The sequence below is a fragment of the Bos mutus genome, chromosome 2, assembly GCF_027580195.1.
Source record: "Bos mutus isolate GX-2022 chromosome 2, NWIPB_WYAK_1.1, whole genome shotgun sequence".
In the NCBI taxonomy this organism is placed as follows: Eukaryota; Metazoa; Chordata; class Mammalia; order Artiodactyla; family Bovidae; genus Bos; species Bos mutus.
In genome coordinates, this window is record NC_091618.1 from 122398218 (window position 1) to 122419926 (window position 21709).

Genomic DNA, 21709 nt, shown 5'->3' on the forward strand with positions numbered 1-21709 from the left:
TCATATCACCTAACAATGTATTTTAAATATTCCCTCCATTATGACAAATATGAAAAGCCTTCAAGTTTTTCAAAATAATTTTACTTTAGTCCCTAAATTCCATAGCCCATAAAGCAAATATACAAAACATATATTTTTTTAATGTTGCTAACTTACTTATCTATAAAGTCATCTGCACTCTTCTTTGGCATGTTATCTGCATGACGAAGTAGCCAGATAATTTCATCACGGGCAAAGGATAATGCCATAAAAACAAAAAGTGCCTGATAAGAAAAAAAAAATTTTTAATTTTAATGTGGCACATTTGTTGTAGCCGAAACAAGAATTAAATCAATTACCTTAGGACCCAGCAAGCCAGGCTGATCAGAGAGGACAGTAGCCAATTCTTTCAGTGCAGACCTTAAAAACTTGCGTCTTTCTCTGTGCATTGAACCACTATAGGAAAAGACAACCACCATTAGAGTTTATCTGTTTCTACTAAACTTATTACTGGCAATTAATTAACATCATTTCAGAGTCAACTTCCAAACTTTTCTTAGGAAACAGAAACCCTTAAAAATATCTTCTATGTGTTTGTCATTAAATGACTCTTCAATCTCATCTTTATCCTTGCCTTTCTTGTGCTGCTATGGTAACTTTTTTCACTTCTACCTCTTAATTAAGATCCTACTCAAACTTCAAGACCAACTCTTCAAAAAGTATTTCCCAATATAGAGATGTCTAATCCTGAAGAATTTCTGCCAGTTAAGTACCATATAGCCTAGAACTCTATAAAATGGACTGTGAAATCCTTAAAAATAAGCACTTTTTTTATTGTATACATTTTTGTCACTCCCATGTAGAATCAATAAATATACCTTAATAAATAAGTGATTATCTATATCCTCATTTATTAAGTATATTGCTATTAAATATATCATTGTTTAGTCACTTAGGCATGTCTGACTCCTTTTGCAACCCTATGGACTTAAAACTGACTAAATCAAAGCTATATTCATTAAGGTACTGGGATGAAATCTATTTGGTGCTATTGTTCAAAAAGAAAGATGAGGAAAGGATAATCATAAATATTCATGTAATGGGTATCTTAAAAATAAAATACAAATTAGAAAAAATTTATTCTCACAAATTAACAACAACAAAAAAAAATCAAAGAATATTCCAAATATTCCAACTCCTCATACTGTTCAAAATATAAATCATTCCAAAAAAGTTTTAAACTTTAGATAGTTACAAAAAAATGACACCCCACAAACAGATGGGGAAAAAATGGAAACAGTGTCAGACTTTATTTTCTTGGGCTCCAAAATCACTGCAGTTTGTGAATGAAGCCATGGAATTAAAAGACGCTTGCTCCTTCCAAGAAAAGCTATGACCACCCTAGACAGCATATTATAAAAGCACAGACATCACTTTGCCAACAAATGTCCGTATAGTCAAACGTATGGTTTTTTCAGGAATCACGTACGGATATGAGAGTTGGACCATAAAGAAGGCAAAGTGCCGAAGTATCGATGCTTTCAAACTGTGGTGCTGGAGAAGACTCTTGAGAACCCCTTGGACTACAAGGAGATCCAACCAGTCCATCCTAAAGGAAATCAACCCTGAACAGTCATTGGAAGGACTGATGCTGAAGCTCTTATAGTACTTTGACCACTGGATGCTAAGAGCCAACTCATTGGAAAAGACCCTGATGTTGGCAAAGATTGAGGGCAGGAGCAGAAGAGGGTGACAGAGGATGAGATGGTTGGAAGTCATCATCAACTCAATGGACATGAGTCTGAGCCAACTCCAGGAGATAGTGAAGGACAGGGAAGCCTGGCTGTGCTGCAGTCCACGGGGTAAAAAAAGAGTTGGACACGACCGACAGACTGAACAACACATCTATTATATGCCAAAATCCTAAGGAAAAGAAATATGCAACACGAGAAATTTAACTCTTGACACCACAGATTAATTTTGAAGACACACTAAAATCCAACCTTTACCTATGTGACCTTAGGTTCTAGTTCTCTTAAGCTCCAGACTCTCATCAAGAAACAGGGATGAGGACACCTGACTCAAGATGTATCTTTCATGATATCTAACACACAGTACTTTCACAATGTTAGCATAATTCTAATGACAAGCTCTCTACTTACTGAAAATAATAAACTCATCTGGTGTAGTATCTAAATAGTAAGTGGGTAATGTTTCGATTATTTTACTATACAGGGTTGCTGCAAGGAGTATTACCATCAAGAGAAGATATAAACACTATGTTAATGAATGATAAGAATTACTACTGCTCACTACTTATAACTGTTTTATATAATGCAGGGGAAAAAGACCTTTATAAAAGATAGCTGTGACACCATATATCTGCCAAGGGTTTAACATATGAATAAGCAGGCCTGGAATGGAATTCTAACCCACTCCAAAGCATGTTATTTGTACTAGAGACTGACTTTATAATAATATAAGCACTTTATTTGGGTGAAAAACATGCATGAGGAAATAATAAACTATCAGTTCAGTTCAGTTAGCAATAAATAAAGATGATTTAAATTCCTAATATCTATGTTACAGCCTAAGCCTAAATTCTAAAATTTCTTGTAGTTTTATATTTTCACCTATGACTGTGGTGTTATCTTTTCTCTGCCTTGTAGAAATACTGATGGATCAGACAGTGTTATCTGTACTGACCTAGACTTACTAAAGAAGATATTCTATACAAGTATACCATGTAACAATTAAATGAATTACCAAATTATTTCTTGAGAAAATTGAAAAGTTGTTCAAACATTTTAAATACACTAATATCTAAAGTTATCTACATTTTCTAATAAAATATATTTACTAATATTTGGGAAAGGTATGGGATTACATACTTTGAAAAATAAACACCATTGGGGGGAGTGCACATGAAATAGTACAAAAATCATCATAACTTGCCAAGTATTGGTACCAGAACATAGGAGCAATAAGAGAAAGGAATGACACCAAAATAAATCCCTCTGTATGGTATTCCTTAAGAGCATGTTAACACTTAAAAAATATTAAAAATCTGTCCATACTCATACCAAGATGACTATATACAGTTATAAACATGTTTCTCATTGATTGAAAGTCCTCTACTTCTACTGCCACATCTCACACACCATTAATCTGCACTCACTTCAGCAAAATAATGCTTTAAGAAAGGAATTCTTGATCAAAAGTTTCACAGATAAGTTAAAACCACTTACGCATGTGACACAGCTGCCTCTTTGCATTCTCTTATGTCATTAATACGCTTATTATACCTATGAGCCAAAAAAAAAAAAATTGGAAGTTTTGGTCAATAACAGTAAAAACAAGTTAGTCAAATACTAGTCAACTAAAAATGTCTTATTATCAACAAGAAAAACTGGCTCTCAAACTGGAAATACATGGAAGAAGTCTACCCACATCATTTTGAGCACCTTAAATACCCCATTGGCTCTTCCTAAAATAATACATCTTGTATTACATTAAAATTCAGTAATAAAATTAAATTCACAAAGCAGACTTTTATTTTCTTAAATCTCCAATAGGGACACTAAATTATACTTCTAAAATAATGAACAGTGATTTCCAAAAACTGCAAGTGCTGAAAAAGCTATTACTTTTGGCTTTTTACGCTACCTCATAAGCATAAAAAAATTTCTCAAGGCACATATACTAGGAACAGAAATTTTGTGGTGGTCCAGAAAACTGGAGCAGGGAAGCATTTGATTACTTTAAATTATTTTAAGGGATACACCTACAGATGATTATTACTCACCATTTTTTTTAAAAAGCACATTTTTTTCAAATTAAAAAAACATTTAAAATAGAAGACACTGAATACAAGCATCAAATAGTCTAAAGGTGCCATCTATAAAATAAACTCTAATAAATATATGCTAATTTCCTGGCTACTAAATACATAAAAATTCAAAATTCCTAAAATGTTAAAGAAAAATTATCTTCCTAACCACTTATACCAAGAACTTCAATTTCTAAATTAAGTATGCTAAGATTTGTGTATTCTTTAAGCAAATGCCATAATTCTGTAACCACTGACCTGTATAAATTACTTATGGTCTGACTTGTTAATTACTATAATTCACATTTTAAATTGGATCACTCATTCACGATTTAAAAAAAAATTAAAACTTTTCAACTTTAAATACAGAAATTCTTAAATGGTAAATTTAACACAGAAAAAGCACAGCAAAGGAATTTCAAGAGGTCCAGTGGTTAGTACTTGGTGCTTTCACTGTGGTGGGTCTCAGTTCAATCCCCGGTCTAGGAACTAAGATCCCACAAGTCATGTGGAGTGGCCAGGAGAAAAAAAAAAAAGGTATAATGAAAAGACAATTGGTTTCATGAAGCCATTAAACTTATCTGTACCATATATACCTTAGGCTCACTCAATATTCAGAAACTCTCTGGTTCTGTTTACATATATTTAAATATAATTCCGCAGAGAGGATGTCAATATGCTAAGACATAAGTTTCAGGATTTTTGTTCTGAATCACTTTGAAAATGACAAAGCTCACAACTAGGATATTTCCAGGTACTCCACCATCTAAAATAAAAAGTAAACTAAGAGCTGAAAAATACAGAGGGTACTGTTTCTAACACTATGGCTGAGAGCCTACCTGCATGAGAATGTCAGAATCCCTTATGGCGACAGAAATCAAAACAGAGACCACCTGTGTAGGCTAGGGGAAAATGGACCAGGGGCAGCAGTACTGACCAGAAAGAGGCACAGGAGAATTTTCTGGGGACAATGGAAATATTCTGTATCTTGATCTAAGTGGTCACCAGCAGTATTCGTACACAAAATTATTGAGTTGTTCATTTAAAATTTATGCATTTTTCTGTCTGTAAATTTACCTCAATAAACTACTGGGGGGAGGCGGTGGGAGAAAAGGGCAGATTTCTTTACCTCTCCAAAATATAGATACAGGGGATTTAGGAGGTTAGGCGTGATGCCCAGGAACCTGGATTTTAATTCACATCCCAGGGTACTTCATATGCATACTAAAATCTGAGATGGTATACTGGCTTACACTGTCAGTACTAGACATATCTTTACATTTTAATAACTAATAGATTTTTTAAAATCTGAATTTCATTTAGGACATTATTGAATCGGATATGAAATAAATGTAGGGGAATTTCACTTCCATGAAGCTGACAAACCCAACCCAATTATTCAATATTTTTAGGTCCAATAGATCCCAAGATATTTTAGATACTCCTAATTTCAAAAGATTTTATAAAGGCTACCAAGTGTGAGTTCAACTTGTTTTTATATACTGGCTACAGAACCAAAAGTGGGAAAAAAAGCAAGCATTAAAAATTCCAAGGGAACAAATTTAAGAATTATTTGTGTTACAAGGAATGAGTATAAATGAGTCAGTTGGAATACTTCCTCATTATAAGGAAACATGATTTCCTTTTTGCAGTGGTCTGACTTCTGCAATGGCTATAAATAATTAATGAAGTATTTTTGATTGATTCATACACTTTTTTAAATGCACTGCATTCTAAAATACATTTCTAAAAACTTCATAATTCCTAAAATGTACATTGTGCTTTCAGTCATATTTATGTCTAAAACCATATAACGATACACAAAAGAGATCATATCTTCTTTCTCCTAGAATACAAATTTTGAAACAGCAGAAACACTAGATATTTCAGTCTGTGAAGTAACCTGTAAAAAACATCAGGATCATTGTTAAAAAATACTTGGTTTGACTGACAAGTTGGTACAGATTGTATCTTCTCGCATAATGTGAGTCTTCTCTACCCTAGAATATCAACACATATTCCACTCACTACTTTTCTCCAAAAAAGACAAAATAATTGAAAATGACATACCCTCGAATGTTTACAAATAAGTCTTCTGCAGCTTTATGAATGTGGAAAACTTCATCTCGAAAAAGAGAGAGGCAAGAGCTACTTTGAAGAGCTAGCTTCCAAAGGTTCAGTGCTGTTGCATCAGTATTTAGGATCCCATGGCACAAAATAAAGCCAACTTGAAACAAAAGGAAAAGAAATAGAAAATAAAAAGTTTTCCTAAGTTAGGTTATTTGAGTTTACAGGGTAGCTTTTTAAAAATAAGAAACATAAATACAGTCACTTAAACTGAGGCTTTTAAGTGACAGGTAATAATACATATACATACAAGATGGCAACAATATTTCTCTTTTTCAATAATTTTCTGTACTTTGTGGCACCCCACTCCAGTACTCTTGCCTGGAAAATCCCATGGATGAAGGAGCCTGGTGCGCTGCAGTCCATGGGGTCCCTAGGAGTCGGACACGACTGAGCGACTTCATTTTCACTTTTCACTTTCATGCATTGGAGAAGGAAATGGCAACCCACTCCAGTGTTCTTGTCTGGAGAATCCCAGCGACGGGGGAGCCTGGTGGGTTGCCATCTACGGAGTCCCACAGAGTCCGACACGACTGTAGTGACTTAGTAGTAGTAGTACTTTGCAAAACCAGTGCTTTTAACTGACTTTAACAAATGAGTAAAAGGTATTTTAAGCTAGAGATCAGAAGCTACCAATTTACATATATACAATTATCCTTACAGTTGTTACAGTAACTGAAAAAAAAACCTACTCTTCTAAGTCATTACAGGAAATGAAATAGCATGTCACAATTTCACAGCAAATTATAGTTTGTACTAATTTAGTCTTCTGACATATATTATCTGATAAGATTACCACATAGAGTGGAAAGACCAGTGGTATCCTTCTTTTACAACTGAAGAAATGAGGGTCAGTGACTTGCCTACAGTCACACTAATAAAGTACTAGAACCAGACTTTTCCTCAAGTAGTTGCCCTTAAAGGCCAATATTCTTTCAGTATGTTCCATGGCTCTCTATTCTATAAATTTAAGTACCTTACCTTCGGTCATCTGATTTAGAAATTCTTCAAAAATGTGTAATCCTGTATGTTTACTGAGGTCTTCCCTGACCCTCTATTAGAGGCCATAAAACCTCATCTTTCATTCCTAGAAAGTGAAAGTCGCTCAGTCCTGTCCGACTCTTTGTAACCCCATGGACTGTCCATGGAATTCTCCAGGCCAGAATACCAGAGTGGGTAGATTCTACCTACTAGAGTGAGTAGAAGATTCCCTTCTCCAGGGGATCTTCCCAACCCAGGGAGCAAACCCACGTCTCCTGCATTGCAGGCAGATTCTTCACCAGCTTAGCCACAAGAGAAGCCCAAGAATACTGGAGTGGGTAGCCTATCCCTTCTCCAGCGGATCTTCCCGACCCAGAAATTGAACCGGGGTCTCCTGCCTTGCAGGCAGATTCTTTACCAACTGAGCTATGAGGAAAGCCATAAAACCTCATCTTTCATTCCTAGAACATGTACTCAATGCTTATTATAAACTAGGTATCATGCTGGGCCAGTTAAAAACAATTCTATTTTCTGTAAGATTTCCCTCTGATTCTCAACAGTCATTTCAATCTTTAAACTTTTCAATCACTAACATTTAACTTGCCCTGCATCTTTTATTCTTAAATATTCCTTTCAAAGGGCCACTACACAGGCAAACTAACTCTTTAGGTAGGCATATATTGTAGGATTATACATACAGAAGTACATTTATTAATAACTTCCTTAAAAATCCCTGAAATATATTAAGATGTTTTTTATACTTAGGGTCCCTAAATGCAAATCTAATTATTTGATCTGGTACATAACCAAAGAAACAAAACACCTTTATGGAAATTTTTACAATCCTCAAGAGAAGTTCTGTGAAAATTTTTGCCTCATGCACTGATACATGATACTCGAATCCCTTTACTAAAATGAGATTTCACTTAGTGTCTTGTACCTCAATTTATACTTAGACTCATAACACTTCTGTTGATAATAAAAGTTTCTCCGAGAATATTATCAGTGTCATTATGGGTCATTGTAAACTTTACTTACATAAGACATGGGTTATATTATAAAGTATATTCATTTATTATAAGGTCAATAAAAGGTAAATTAAAATAGCCCAAGATTAGGAAGATAGTCTATTAACTAAACCACACATTAACCTCCTTTCCCCACTAAGTTCTTGGCAAAAGGACGGGAAAAAAAAATTTTTTTTCAGTCATAAAAATGTAGGAAATAAGACAAAATCAATACTAAACAAGAAAGTTGGAGAAAATCTTTGAAGAGAGAAAGACTGTACTATCAATTTAAAAAGAGATCTTCCATAAGGAGTCATCTGGGTACAGTCAATAAAGTAAGAACAAATCCTGAAAAGAGTACCAGGATAAGTTACTGTATAAAGTTACTGTGTTAGTCACTCAGTCATGTCTGACTGTTTATGATCCCATGAACTCCAGCCCGCCAGACTCCTCTGTCCATGGAATTCTCCAGGCAAGAACACTGGAATGAGTAGCCATTCCCTTGTTCAGGGCATCTTCCTAACCCAGGAATCGAACCCAGGTTTCCTGCACTGTAGGCAGATTTTTTACTGTCTGAGCCACCAGGGAAGCCCCAAGTTACTGTGAAATCGCATTCAAAGGAGCTGGATCCTCAACATTCCAGACCCTCAACATCCCTCATGCTACGTGCTAAGTCACTTTAGTAGTGTTTGACTCTGTGACTCTGAGGACTGTAGCCCGCCAGGCTCCTCTGTCCAAGGGATTCTCCAGGCAATAATACTGGAGTGGATTGCCATGCTCTCCAGGGGATTTTCCCAATCCAGGGATTAAACCTCTTATGTCCCCTGCATTAGCAGACGGGTTCTTTACCACTAGCACCACCTGGGAACCCCCAACAACCCTTAGCCCCAGGCTAGAATCTAGACCAGTGATTCTCAAACTTTGGCTTCCTATCAGAATCACTGGGAAGGCTTATTAAATCACAGGTTGCTGGGATCCATTCAGAGTTTTTCATCAGAAGTCCTAGGATGGAAATCAATATTCTGCATATCTAATAAGTTTCAAGGTGATACTACTACTCTTTCAACTAACCTACAGCAAAGCTGTAAAGAAAATAGACTATCTTTTATAGAAAGTTCTAGTGCAGGAATTGGTGTCAAAAACAGAAAAGTAAAAAAAAGTGGGAGGGAGAGAGAAGTGCAAAGTTTGATGTAACTCTATTAAATTCTACTCAAGGCTCAAATAAATGAAAGCAGCAAAACTGAGCAAACTGTCTTGACTTTTGGCAGTTGCAGCTCTCCCGAATTAGTTTGCCTTTTCCATGCCCAGGCATCCTCCATTAGGGTATTCTGCCTTCTGACTTCACCTCACTGCTCATTACACAAAGCCTTGCATTCATTACTCCCATTTAAGTAGTGGGACTGGGCTTCCCTGGTGGTTCTGATGGTAAAGAATCTGCTTGCAGTGCAGGAGACCTGGATTCAATCCCGGGTCGGGAAGATCCCTTGGAGAAGGAATGGCTACCCACTCCAGTATTCTTGCCTGGAGAATTCCATAGACAGAAGAGCCTGATGGGCTACAGTCCATGGGGTTGCAAAGACTCAGACAAGACTAAGCGACTAACACTTTGAACACTTTCAAGGTAGAGACTGGATAGAAATAGTTCTATATAACATCAGAGGTCACTCAAGCCACCTAACTACTAATCACATGGGTTCTTCATCCATATATCCATAAACATAAAACAATCAAGGATCACCATGCTTTTGAGCAAAATTAATACTCCGAAAGCTGTCTTTTTAAATCCACAAAAGCATAAAAACCTTAACAATCATTACAGAAAAAAATATAAGGATCACAAACCTGATCAATGTAAAAGTTATAATTAATAAAAATGGCTAAGGACAGGCAACGTGTGTTAAATTCTTCCTCTTTCATACTAGTAACAGCATTACTCAAACCGCCAGTGCATGAGATTAAGTATAGAACTCAGAGTATTTAGAAACTTTCATTTAGAAAAATTTTCACTGATAGCAACTTAGGGGTAGAAACCTAGTAACAATCAAATTGTTAGATTAAATATTTAATTGTTAGATTAACACTTAAATATTGAATCTAATAATTAAAATGTAGGCTTTTATTTCATTTTTGCTTATTATTTTATTTCTGATAATTCCACTAATTCAGTTTCAATGTATTTTATAAAAAAGTACCAGTCCAAAAATCACTAAAAAAGAAAAATTGGTCATTCACCAGTTTTAGAAACAGTATAATAAAAAGTCATCAAATAATGCCTAAATGTTAATAAATTAAGAAACAAGAACTATAAGAACTAAAAAGTACAAACTGCTCAAAATTATTCCCCTCTGCAAGTGGACCTGGGGGTGGTAGAAAAAATTATAGTAGTTTTCATTTATACGGTATCTGTGTGTCTATTTCTCTCATAGTTTGTGAACTCTGTAGGCATGCAAACAAGTAATTTTATTTCCCATGCAAACATATGAGATGTCTATTATATGTACTAAAATAATTTAAAAACAAAAACAACTGAATAAATGCAGTACCAAGAAAATGATTAAAAATAAAAATTTACTTTTGATGGCCTTGTTGAGAGGCAATATAATGTAGACCACGAGCCTTGAAGGTCCTCTGTCTTTGTCACTTACTTGTCATGTGGACTAAACTTTAATTCCTCATCTATCAACTAGACCAACCTACTCTAACCAGATCAATACAAGGACTGGATGATGCACACAGAAGGCTTAGCACAGTGCTTGGTATTAAAGCAATCCATGTACTGTTATTTCTCTCTAAAACTTAAATCTGAGGAGCAGTCATAAAACTAACCAATTTTACTTACAGATAATCCATTTTTCCATGGCATCCAAAGAGAGATATTCACAAGGCATCTTAAAAAAGAAAATATAAATTTGTGATTTAACGGAAAAAATTCTGCACTGAGTCACTCCTCCTCTTCCTTCTAAGAAGTCTGACTACTCAATTCTTGGTTCAAATACCACCACAACATAGTTGAAAAACTGGATGCAAGTTTTATAACCTATATTTATACCCGCAGTCCATAAAAGACAATGAAAGCGGTGCCTCTTTCTCAGATGTATAGAACAGTCTTTTGGAAGAGTTTAAGTTTGAATGAAAAACACAGGGTTTCCATCAATTCGAGAAGATCATAGCTACGTGGAGAAGGGAGTGTGTGCCTTGGGGTGCGGGCAGGGGGACTGTAATTAAAGACAAGGGCCAGACAGATACATGGGTAAGTTGGAATAAACATAATTTGGAAGCTTCCAAACCAGAAAAAAAAAAAGAAAGCTGTGCCTCTTTCAAATTCACACACACTGAAACTTCTCTTTAAAAAACACGGTTGCTAAATTGTTTTCAATTTAGTAAATAACTACTTCCAAATTTCCCAAGTTTACTGCAGAGTTTGCAGTATTTCAAAGGATAAAATTTTATTAAAAAAAAAAAAGTATGTGCCTGGATGCTCACTATATCACCCAAGTCAGTAATTATGTGTGTTTATTCTCCATATGCATAACATCTCTGTTTATATACACAGAAAAAAGACTGAAAAGAAACTTAACAGAATACAATAGTGACTTTCTCTAGTAAGTCTGTAAGATTTGGGGTGATTTTTGTTTTCTTCTAATTTTCTGAATCTTCCAAATTGTCTACCATAAGAAAACAAAGCAAATTTTTAAGCCTTAAAAGAACTCATACTGCTAACTGTACTCGGCATCAGCATTTAGAAATTAAAAAACTGTGAATAGTACAATGTAAATAATGAGCATTTTACAATAAACTTCACTGACAGGCTAATACTAATTAGAAGAAAAAGTGCAACAGCATTGCTTGATTTAAAAAAAAAAAATTTTACTCTTTTCATTCAAAAAAGAAAGTACAGAACCATACAGTGTCAGACTGTGCGGGATTAAGCATTGTGCTGGGGGCACTGATGAGACTCAGCAACTGGGCATTTCTCCACTGGTCAGCTGAAAGGTTCCTTCGAGGATACACCATCTGAAGAGAAATTAGTGCATCTGAAAGAGACTAATTAAAACAGAAAAACAGAAAGTTGAAGAATGAGTTGGTTTTTTTACTTTCCATTTAATTTCCAGCTACAAGTGCTGTGTGTTTCTAACTGTACCATCATAAAACAAGAGCCTAATTATAAGTATGCCCCATATGACACTTGAGGTGGGTTCCAGTTATGCTCTAGATTTTTGTTTTTAATTTCATGAAAGTTACATAGATTCTGCATTCCTCAGCTAAAGCTTAGCTCAGCAAATCACGTTACTTTCTTAAAGGTGAAAATGTAGGGCAATCGTGTGATCTTTACTTTAAAAATGACACAGAGTCTAGCGTCACCCTTTTGTGTATCACTTTCTACTCCAATAGTGCTCACTGCAAGAAAAAGTGGTACTTAAGGTTATATGACTAAGTGTTAACAGAGCTCAACATGTTTCATATTTCTTCAAAGAATGCCTTCTAAAAATGATCCACTGTACTTTATCTCAATAAATTATTTCTATTTGCCATTTAGTCTATTAATGATTTCATCTCATTTGCTTCTTGCTTGCTTTTAACTCTTTTGCTAGTCACTCCTGGTTCCTAAAAATTCTGTACAGAGTGGTCCTTTAATCTGGCTATGCATAAATTGCCAGGAGAGTTTGTTCAGAAAAAGAAAATCCAGGGCTCTGCCTGAGCCAGAACGTCTGGGAGTAAAACCTAGGAACTGTTTTTATCACTGCACCAAGTGATTTTGAATAATTTTTTAAATTAATTTGAACAAATCCTAGTAAATATATGGTGGTCTTTCTTGGGCTTCCCTGGTAGCTCAGTTGGTAAAGAATCCGCCTGCAACGCAGGAGACCTGGGTTCAATTCCTGGGTTGGGAAGATCCCCTGGAGAAGGGATAGGCTACTCACTCCAGTATTCTAGCCTGGAGAATTCCATGGACCAAGGAGCCTGAAAGGCTACAGTCCATGGGGTCGCAAAGAGTCAGACACAACTGAGTGACTTTCTATTAACATCAAAGCCCTGAGATATCATAGAATATTGGAAAAATCAAGATTAGGAAAATACTGATCTAATCCAAATAGACAATTCTCCTCAAGTAATTATTAACAGTCTAGTATGTGCTAATGGCTATGGAGAACTTAGAGATATATGAGGTGAAAGTGAAGGTGTTGCTCAGTTGTGCCTGACGCTTTGTGATCCTGTGGACTGTAGCCCACCAGGCTCCTCGGTCCATGGAATTCTCTTGGCAAGAATAATGGAGAGGGTATCCACTCCCTTCTCCAGGAGATATTCCAGATCCAGGGATTGAACCTGGGTCTCCTGCATTGCATGCAGATTCTTTACCATCTGAGCCACCAGGGAAGCCCTAAATAAAGATATAACAGCCTTTAAAATAAATGTTTATCATTTAACTGGGAAAAGAGCCAAATTTGAAGTGGGTAACTAAAAGCAAAGCTATATCTGATTGGCAGAAAGTTAGAAACAGATCCAGAGAAAAAACAAGAGATGAGTAGCTGAGGTAAAAGCACTAACAAAATCAAAGAGACAGGTGGTGATGATCTGTTTAGCACTTTGAAAAACCTGACACTTCCATCTACAATGCTGATTTTTACTTCAAAATTGGTATCATCTACTAGACTCTTTCAAGCTAATGGTACAACTAACTCTAAGACATTAAATCTACATAAATTTGTGGGTATAATATAGCTCTGCAGAGAAATTAAACTGGAAATGCATCTTTAGAATTTTCATGGGAGTAAGAAAACTGAAGGAAAATTCTTGCTGCTAACTGTATGTCAAAAAAATAAAGCACAGATTCATATAAAACACTGTATTATTAAAACCTAACTCCCATCATTCAAAGGGAACAATGAACCAAGATTCTAATACCTCAGCCCTCGTTTTGCCACAACTGCTGCCAAATGGCTTACTTCATCACACCACTTCCAGTCCTCAATTTCCTTATCTTTATGAGGATACCTATAAACTTCCTTGACATGCTAAGGAACTAGCCCTCCCTCAGAGAAGCCATTATAATGGCATGACCCTAAACCAAAAATATTTCATTAAGAACTATTTTTTAATATATCATAAAAGACAGACATTTCAAATTATCACAAACTCCTGCAATTTTTTCTCATTACGAGGCTATATTCTAATAACATAACTAAGACTTATCAAATACTATGTGTGGAAACACTTTGCACAAAATAACTCATTTAGTACTCATAACAGCCATATAGAGTAGGACTACTATTACTGCATTTTTATAGATAAGAAAACTGAGATACAGTGAAGTTGGTTAAGTAATCTGCCCAATAATACACAGTAACTGTCAGAGTTGGGATTAGAACGAAGCAGTCTGATATGAGTCTAGTAGACATTCTCAGGTACTAAACTTCACTAACTCTATATCCTATAGAGAACCAAAATGGATCAATATATTCCAGACTTTCCATTCATGATTCTGGATATAATTAAGGAGTTCTCTGGTTCACAATTAGATAAAACCATACATAACTATAAATCATATCTCATTAAGATTTTCTTTCTTAGAAGCAGTTTATCACTCTATCCACCCTAAAGCTCTCATATGCCTATTGAAGCACCCCTAAAACCCAGCTCTTACCTTGCTATGGGGCACAAATTCTTCCATCATTTTCTTTAAAGGGTTTTCATAATCCACAATCATCTGACCAAGGCGTGGGTATTCTCGGTCACTTAAAACAGACACATAAATATCACTGAATTGTAAGCCATCAAATTGAGAACTTCACACAGATTTCTTTAATGCAGGTATACCTTGCCCCATGGGTCATCTCATGAGCATAGTTGTATAATCCAATGATTGCCTTCCTTTCTTCAATTCGAGACAGCAGTATCATTAGTGTTGTATATGTTATGATCAAATCTAAGTAGTTCTTTGTTAAATCAAAGTTTACAGTCTAAGAGAAAAAAACATTAAATTCAACTTTTTATTTCACAAACTTTTAAGCACACACAAAAGAATCTTCATGGCAGCTACTGGAAGCTAATAATTTTCTGTAGTTATTTATTTTATCCCCATTTCTGAAATTCTACCTAATTCCTTTCACCAAAAACATGTCTAAACTTTGGGAGTTACAGATAATAGTTTTGTGCTTGTAACACAATTTTACAAAGAGTTGGTGATCACCCTATTCAAACTGCTAACAATTTAAAAGAATAGCCAAAACCAGAATAATAAGCATGGAAGCAATTCTCACTAAGTAAGAAAAAAGGAGTATTAAGTTAATGAATAGGTTCACCATTAACTCAGTGATGTTTTTCACTGATTTCTTATATCTAGAAACTGTCTTATTAAGAAAGATTTTATCAAGTATGCCTTTTATGGAGAAAAAATTATTTGTGTAACCTTTTAAAATTGAGCCTATTAAAATAAAATACTAAAATTAACAACTATTTCCCAATATGTACAAGATTTATATTCAATGACAATCAAATAAGTAAGTAAAAAGAGAGATACAGTATAACTCCTTACCTTAAAAAATAAAGCCAAATTCAATGCTGAAATTTTATATACTAATTATATAAATTATCTCTAAAGAAAAGCATTTGATCCCCTTAGTTCTACTACTATAAGCAGAGAGAAGAATTAGAAATTTTTCTGAAAATTATACGTACAATGTCAAAGAAGACTTGGCAAACATCAATAGTATTCAGCAATTCACAAACATGGTCCTGAAAACAAAAGTTTATTTTAATCTTTTACTTATATGACTACTACTAAATTCAGAAAAAACATACTTTATTATCCACAAGTGACAGAACAATTTATACAATTAACAAATACCAATTTATCTCTGAAATATTAAACTGTATGTATTAAAATACATACCTTAAATTCCATAACATCTACAAATGTGAAGTAATATAATGCCAGATTTTTCAGAATCTCTGATTTTTCTTTCTGCAGTTGTGCAAGCTGTTGCTGTGAAAACAAAATTAGAATGCACTGTTTACTGTGAACAAAATTATTACGTTTAATACAAACTATCTTCTTTTATGATTGCTATATGAAAGCACAAGCTTTTAGAAGAATATTTCTAGATGATTAAGGCTCTTTTAAAAAACCAAAATACTTGAAACAGCAACTTCTAAATAGTGGCCAGCAACTGACAGTGTGAGGCTATAAAACGAATCAAAGCGGATTAGTACCAAACTGCACTACTATTAAGAAAAACTGGAAAGTGTTAGGAAAAAAATAACTATCAAATGAACTCTTAAAAAAAAACTGAAAGCAACTCATAAGCGTGATCACATTACTAAAAGTGGGAGAAAAGAAGGTGAAAAATATTATAACTTACACTACAAAAAACAATATGCTTTATAAATTCGGAACTTACCAAAAAGAACATCCAGGCAAAGCCACGTTACGCATGCAAAATAAAATGTAGATACAAACATAAAATACAGTAACGGTTCCCTGACCAGATCCACAAAACACAATAATACATTAAAGAAAAGCAAAAATCACAACAACAAAAAAGAAATGAGAAAGAAGCGAAACTAGAGTTAAGACGCATAAACATATGAAGAGGGAAATGTGAATACAAAAGACAAACATTATTTCAATCAACTGTATTATTAAATTTACAAAAGTCCTAAGTTTTCTTTTAAAACAACTATTAATATAACTTCTGATAGAATCCAGCCATACTGGACATGTATGCAGTAAACCATAAGTCTGCCAAACTTCAACACAATCATCTAGAACTATCTGATATTCTGAATGTAGCCTACAGAATAGAAATGTCCACATCATGTAGAAACTTGTTAGAAGAGGAGGATCTCAGCCTCACCGCAAATCAGAATCTGCCATTTAACAATATACCCAGGTGATCTGAATGCATGTTAAATATAATTTACCTAGGACATGAGAAAACCAGAAAATACGAGAAAATGGCTCAAAATATCAAACTGGCTATCAAAGGCCATCCAGTTTTAAGACCCTCCTGCAGTTCTTACTGACACCTAACACAGGAGAGTTGGGGGTAGGGGTGCCTCTACACATTATGATAAGTCAGAAAATTCTTAACAGTAAGCATAACATCAAAGGATTAAAAATACACCTATTAAAAGGCTATTTACAGTAGCAAGCACAGCGTTCTGGTAGACTCTACTACTATACAGTATCCTAAATACTGCAGTCCCTGCTGCTGCTGCTGCTGCTGCTAAGTCGCTGCAGTCGTGTCCGACTCTGTGAGGACATTTTTAAAAAAGTATAAACAAAGTTTATACTTCGTTATACTCTACTTCCCCTTAAAACCAGGCAAACTGAGGTATATACTTACAGTGATGTGTGTAACTGTTCTAGCTTTAGCTGTGTTACTAGTTGATTTTATTTTGAACAATATTATCTGTTTCAAAACAATTCTATATTTACATGCACACTTTTGGAGACGGCAATGGCACCCCACTCCAGTACTCTTGCCTGGAAAATCCCATGGACGGAGGAGCCTGGTAGGCTGCAGACCATGGGGTTGCGAAGAGTCGGACACGACTGAGCGACTTCACTTTCACTTTTCCCTTTCATGCATTGGAGAAGGAAATGGCAACCCAGTCCAGTGTTCTTGCCTGGAGAATCCCAGGGACTGGGGAGCCTGGTGGGCCGCCGTCTATGGGGTACCACAGAGTCGGACATGACTGAAGCGACTTAGCACCAGTGGCAGCATGCACACTTTTAATCATTACCACTCACAACATCAAGCAGATACTTATTTTAAAATGATTCTATTCCCTCAGATGATACTACCTTTACCTTGTTCAACAACATTTAACATTTATAATTGATATCAATCCTTTTCCCTGCTTTTCAGTACTTTAAATTTTAATTTTGAAATGTAACAGGTGAAAGTAAACTCCTAACAGGATAAAAAGCAAAAATATAACTTGGTTGCTGCTGGGTTTATATTTATAGTGCCTCCTTTCAATTTCGGTGTCTAGTTTGAACAAAAAATGACAGATTACCATCTTATTATGGGCCCTAATGATCTTTTATACAAATTCTCATTTCGCATATTAAGAAGCTAATGCCCACAGAACTTAAAAGAGTCTTCCCCAAAGTTTTATACCTAGTTAATATGAATGGGCCAGGATTAAAATTTCACATCCATACTCCTAATAAAGTGTTCTTCCTACCATTTCACACGGAGGTGGGGGGATTTCATCCCCACTCCCATCTTCTTTTTTAACAGTAAAATCTCATCATGGTCTCAATTTCTCATTACAATGTATTTCCCCAAAATGGTATATAACTACCCTCTACTGTATATTGTCACCCTGTTTATTTAACTTACATGAAGAGTACATCATGTGAAATGCCAGGCTGGATGAATCACAAGCTGGAATCAAGATTATGGGGGAAATACCAACCTCAGAAATGCAGATACTTACTCTAATGGCAGAAAGAGAAGAACTAAAGAGCCTCTTGATGAGGGAGAAAGAGGAGAGTGAAAAAGCTGGCTTAAAACTCAACATTCAAAAAGCTAAGATCACGGCACTCAGTGCCATCATTTCATGGCAAATAGAAGGGGAAAAAGTAGAAACAGTGACAGAATTTCTCTCCTTGCGCTCCAAAATCAATGCAGATGGTGACTGCAGCCATGAAATTAAAAGATGCTTGCTTCTCAGAAGGAAAGCTATGACAAACTTAGGCAGAATATTAAAAAGCAAAGACATCACATTGCTGACAAAGGTCCATATAGTCAAAGCTATGGTTTTTCTAGTAGTCTGACAATGGTCCGTATAGTCAAAGCTATGGTCCAATGTCTGTATGGACATGAGAGGTGGACCATTAATGAAGGCTGAGTGCCGAAGAATTGATGTTTTCCAATTGTGGTGCTGGAGAAGACTCTTGAGAGTCCTTGGACTCCAAGGAGATCAAACCAGTCCATCCTAAGGGAAACCAACCCTGAGTATTCATTGGAAGGACTGATGCTGAAGTTGAAGCTCCAATACTTTGGCCATCTGATGTGATGAGCCAACTCATTGGAAAAGACCCTGACACTGGGAAAGACTGAGGGAAGGAGAAGAAGGGGGCGACAGAGGATGAGATGGTTGGATGGCATCACTGATTCAATGGACGAGTCTGAGCAAACTCAGAGATTCTGAAGGACAAGGAAGCCTGGGATGCTGCAGTTGATGGGTAGCAAAGAGTTGGACATGACTTAGCGACTGAACAACATCAACAAAGCCTCTACACTGGTTAAAACAAATTTACTGAACTAATTATATATGAATTCAAAATAATTATTCAAGTTTTTAAAGCTCTACATACCTTTGTCTAAATATACCTTCCAATCTAAATTTCCCCTACATCTATTCACAGACTATACTAAGTAGCTAAAACAAACTATCCACTATTGTATATACACATCTCACATTTTCTCTACTGTTTCCTCTATGGATATGTCCAAATTCCTCTACTTATACATGTCCAAATCTCACTACTCCTAAATTACTCAATTCAAATGTTAACCCCATTTTCAAGAAACCATCCCTGACTGAACTGCTTCCCTTGATGCAAATAACACCTCCCTCTTCTAAATGTGCACAGTTTCTAATAATTATCACTTTCTACCTTGTATCATAGTTCTCTCCAGCACTGTGAGGCAGTGTGTCAAACTCCACAGCCTGTATCATACAGCTGTGCACAAAAATATCCAACATAAAATCTATCAAATGAGTGATTAGAACAAACTGAAAAGACCATTATTTGCTGTATAACTCAGGGAACTCAAAGCAGGCCTCTGTATCAACCTACAAGGGTGGGATGCAGAGGGAGACAGAAGTGAGGGTCAAGAGGGAGGGGACATATGTATACCCATGGCTGATTCATGTTGCTGTTTGACAGAAACCAACACAATTCTATAAAGTAATTATCCTTCAATTAAAAAAATAAATTAAAAATTAAAAAGAAAAAGACCTTTATATGGCAGTGTCAGATAACATTTTAGTTAAGTTAACACTAGCCAGCCCACCTCTTATTGTGAAATCATGGCTAAATAACTTAACCTCTCACAGTCTAATACCCTCAATATTAAAATGGGAGCTGATGTGGGCAGTTTAGCCAAGACAATGTACAGGGCACCCAGAAGCTGCTCATTAATTCGTAAGTGAATAACAGAAGACACTCACAAACCACTTCTTCAAAATGAGCAAAAAATAAAGCTATTTAAAATAATCTCAATACTACTCATAGTATCCTAAAAAGAGCTGATATTAACTGAGCATGCTCTCTTTCGCAGGTAGTTCCAAAAAGTGTGCAAGTATTTTACATGATCCTCTCAACATCTCTATAAAAAGTTACAATTATGTTCCCTATTTATCAAAAATAAATTCCATAAAGTTCTACGTGAAAAATCAACTATAACAACAAAGAATAAAAGTGTCTACAACTCTTGAGCTTCAACTGCAAAAAATATTCCATTTTCATTTTTAAAGTGAAAGAGAGCAGACACTACCAAAAAGTATTTACCTTCTAGGTTCAACATCCAGAACAAGTCCTCTACCTCCTATCTCATTATTTCATAGTAAATAAAAAGTAGGAAATGGTTTAAGAATATAATCAGTAATAGACCATAGAAAAGTACAATTTTGAGAAGGTAAGATTCTATTTGCTAACACTTTAAAAGCATATCATGGATACATGGGTTAAATATATTACCAAAATATCTGTACAGTGCTTTCATTAAAGTTTTTAACTGTGGACCATTATTCTTAAAATTCAAAGTAAAAACAAAATAAACAGGATAAACAGCCATGCAGATCACAAAATAAGATCATATCTCTTCAATGAAAAATACTGGTAATTAATCTTTGTACAATGAAAAAGCATTTTCTACACAAAATATAAGTATCTTAAAAACTGATTGAGGGACTCCCCTGGTGGCGCAGAATCTACCTGTCAATGCAAGTAGATCCCTGGTCTGCAGATTCCACATGCCACAGACCAACAAGGCCCATGCATGTAGAGCTGGTGCTCGCAACAAGAGAAGCCCTGAGAGAAGAGGCCTGTGCACCGCAACGAAGACCCAGTGCAACCACAAATAAATAATTTTTTAAACTGATTGAAATTTAGTATTTACTAACTTTTATTCTTTCAGAGAAAAGATACTAACAAATTACGATAAGGAACCAATGACAAAGACAGCTAACTCACAGACTTTCAATATAAAGGAAAGTGACTCAAGTTCTTTATTCACCTATGTCAATTATTCTTTCATCATCTAAACTGCTTATGCATAATAAACAGCTTTTCTTGACCTAAAATATACTAAAGTATTTTATTCCTCTTAAAAAAACAACCAAGTACAGAAGTTTGGTTGTTCAATTTCTTAGTAGATATTCTAAACCAGGTTTTTTAAAATAAGAATGCAGAGAGACTATTTGGTAAACCTCCTTTAAGGAACGGTCCTGCCACCACTCTGTAATCAACACTCATAGCACAGCAGCCTCCTGCCTGGTCTCTGTATTCTGTTCTTGCCTCTTCAGTCTTCTCCACATAGCAACAGGAGAGTGGACATTTCAAGGCAACACACTACCCTGAAGAGAGGATCCCAATGAAGGAGAAGGAGACGACAGAGGATGAGATGTTTGGATGGCATCACTGACTCAACGGACATTAGTTTGAGCAACTAATGGAGTCCGTGGGGTCGCAAAGAGCTGGGCACGACATAGCAACTGAACAACAGCAATACAAGATATTAACAATGGGTAAAGAGTATAACGT

At 35.5% G+C, this 21709-nt stretch overlaps 1 protein-coding gene across 1 annotated transcript in view; it reads right to left on the reverse strand.

Moving 5' to 3' along the window:
• Positions 1–21709, reverse strand: part of NCKAP1 (NCK associated protein 1) — a 105827-nt gene that overhangs the window by 52244 nt on the left and 31874 nt on the right. The window contains exons 3-12 of the mRNA XM_070359272.1: positions 15815–15907; positions 15601–15657; positions 14740–14882; positions 14567–14657; positions 11830–11967; positions 10763–10811; positions 5879–6035; positions 3228–3284; positions 339–435; positions 157–263 (exon numbers count right to left, since the gene is read on the reverse strand). Coding sequence (XP_070215373.1) covers positions 157–263; positions 339–435; positions 3228–3284; positions 5879–6035; positions 10763–10811; positions 11830–11967; positions 14567–14657; positions 14740–14882; positions 15601–15657; positions 15815–15907 — 989 coding nt within the window. The remainder of the gene's footprint in view (positions 1–156; positions 264–338; positions 436–3227; positions 3285–5878; positions 6036–10762; positions 10812–11829; positions 11968–14566; positions 14658–14739; positions 14883–15600; positions 15658–15814; positions 15908–21709) is intronic.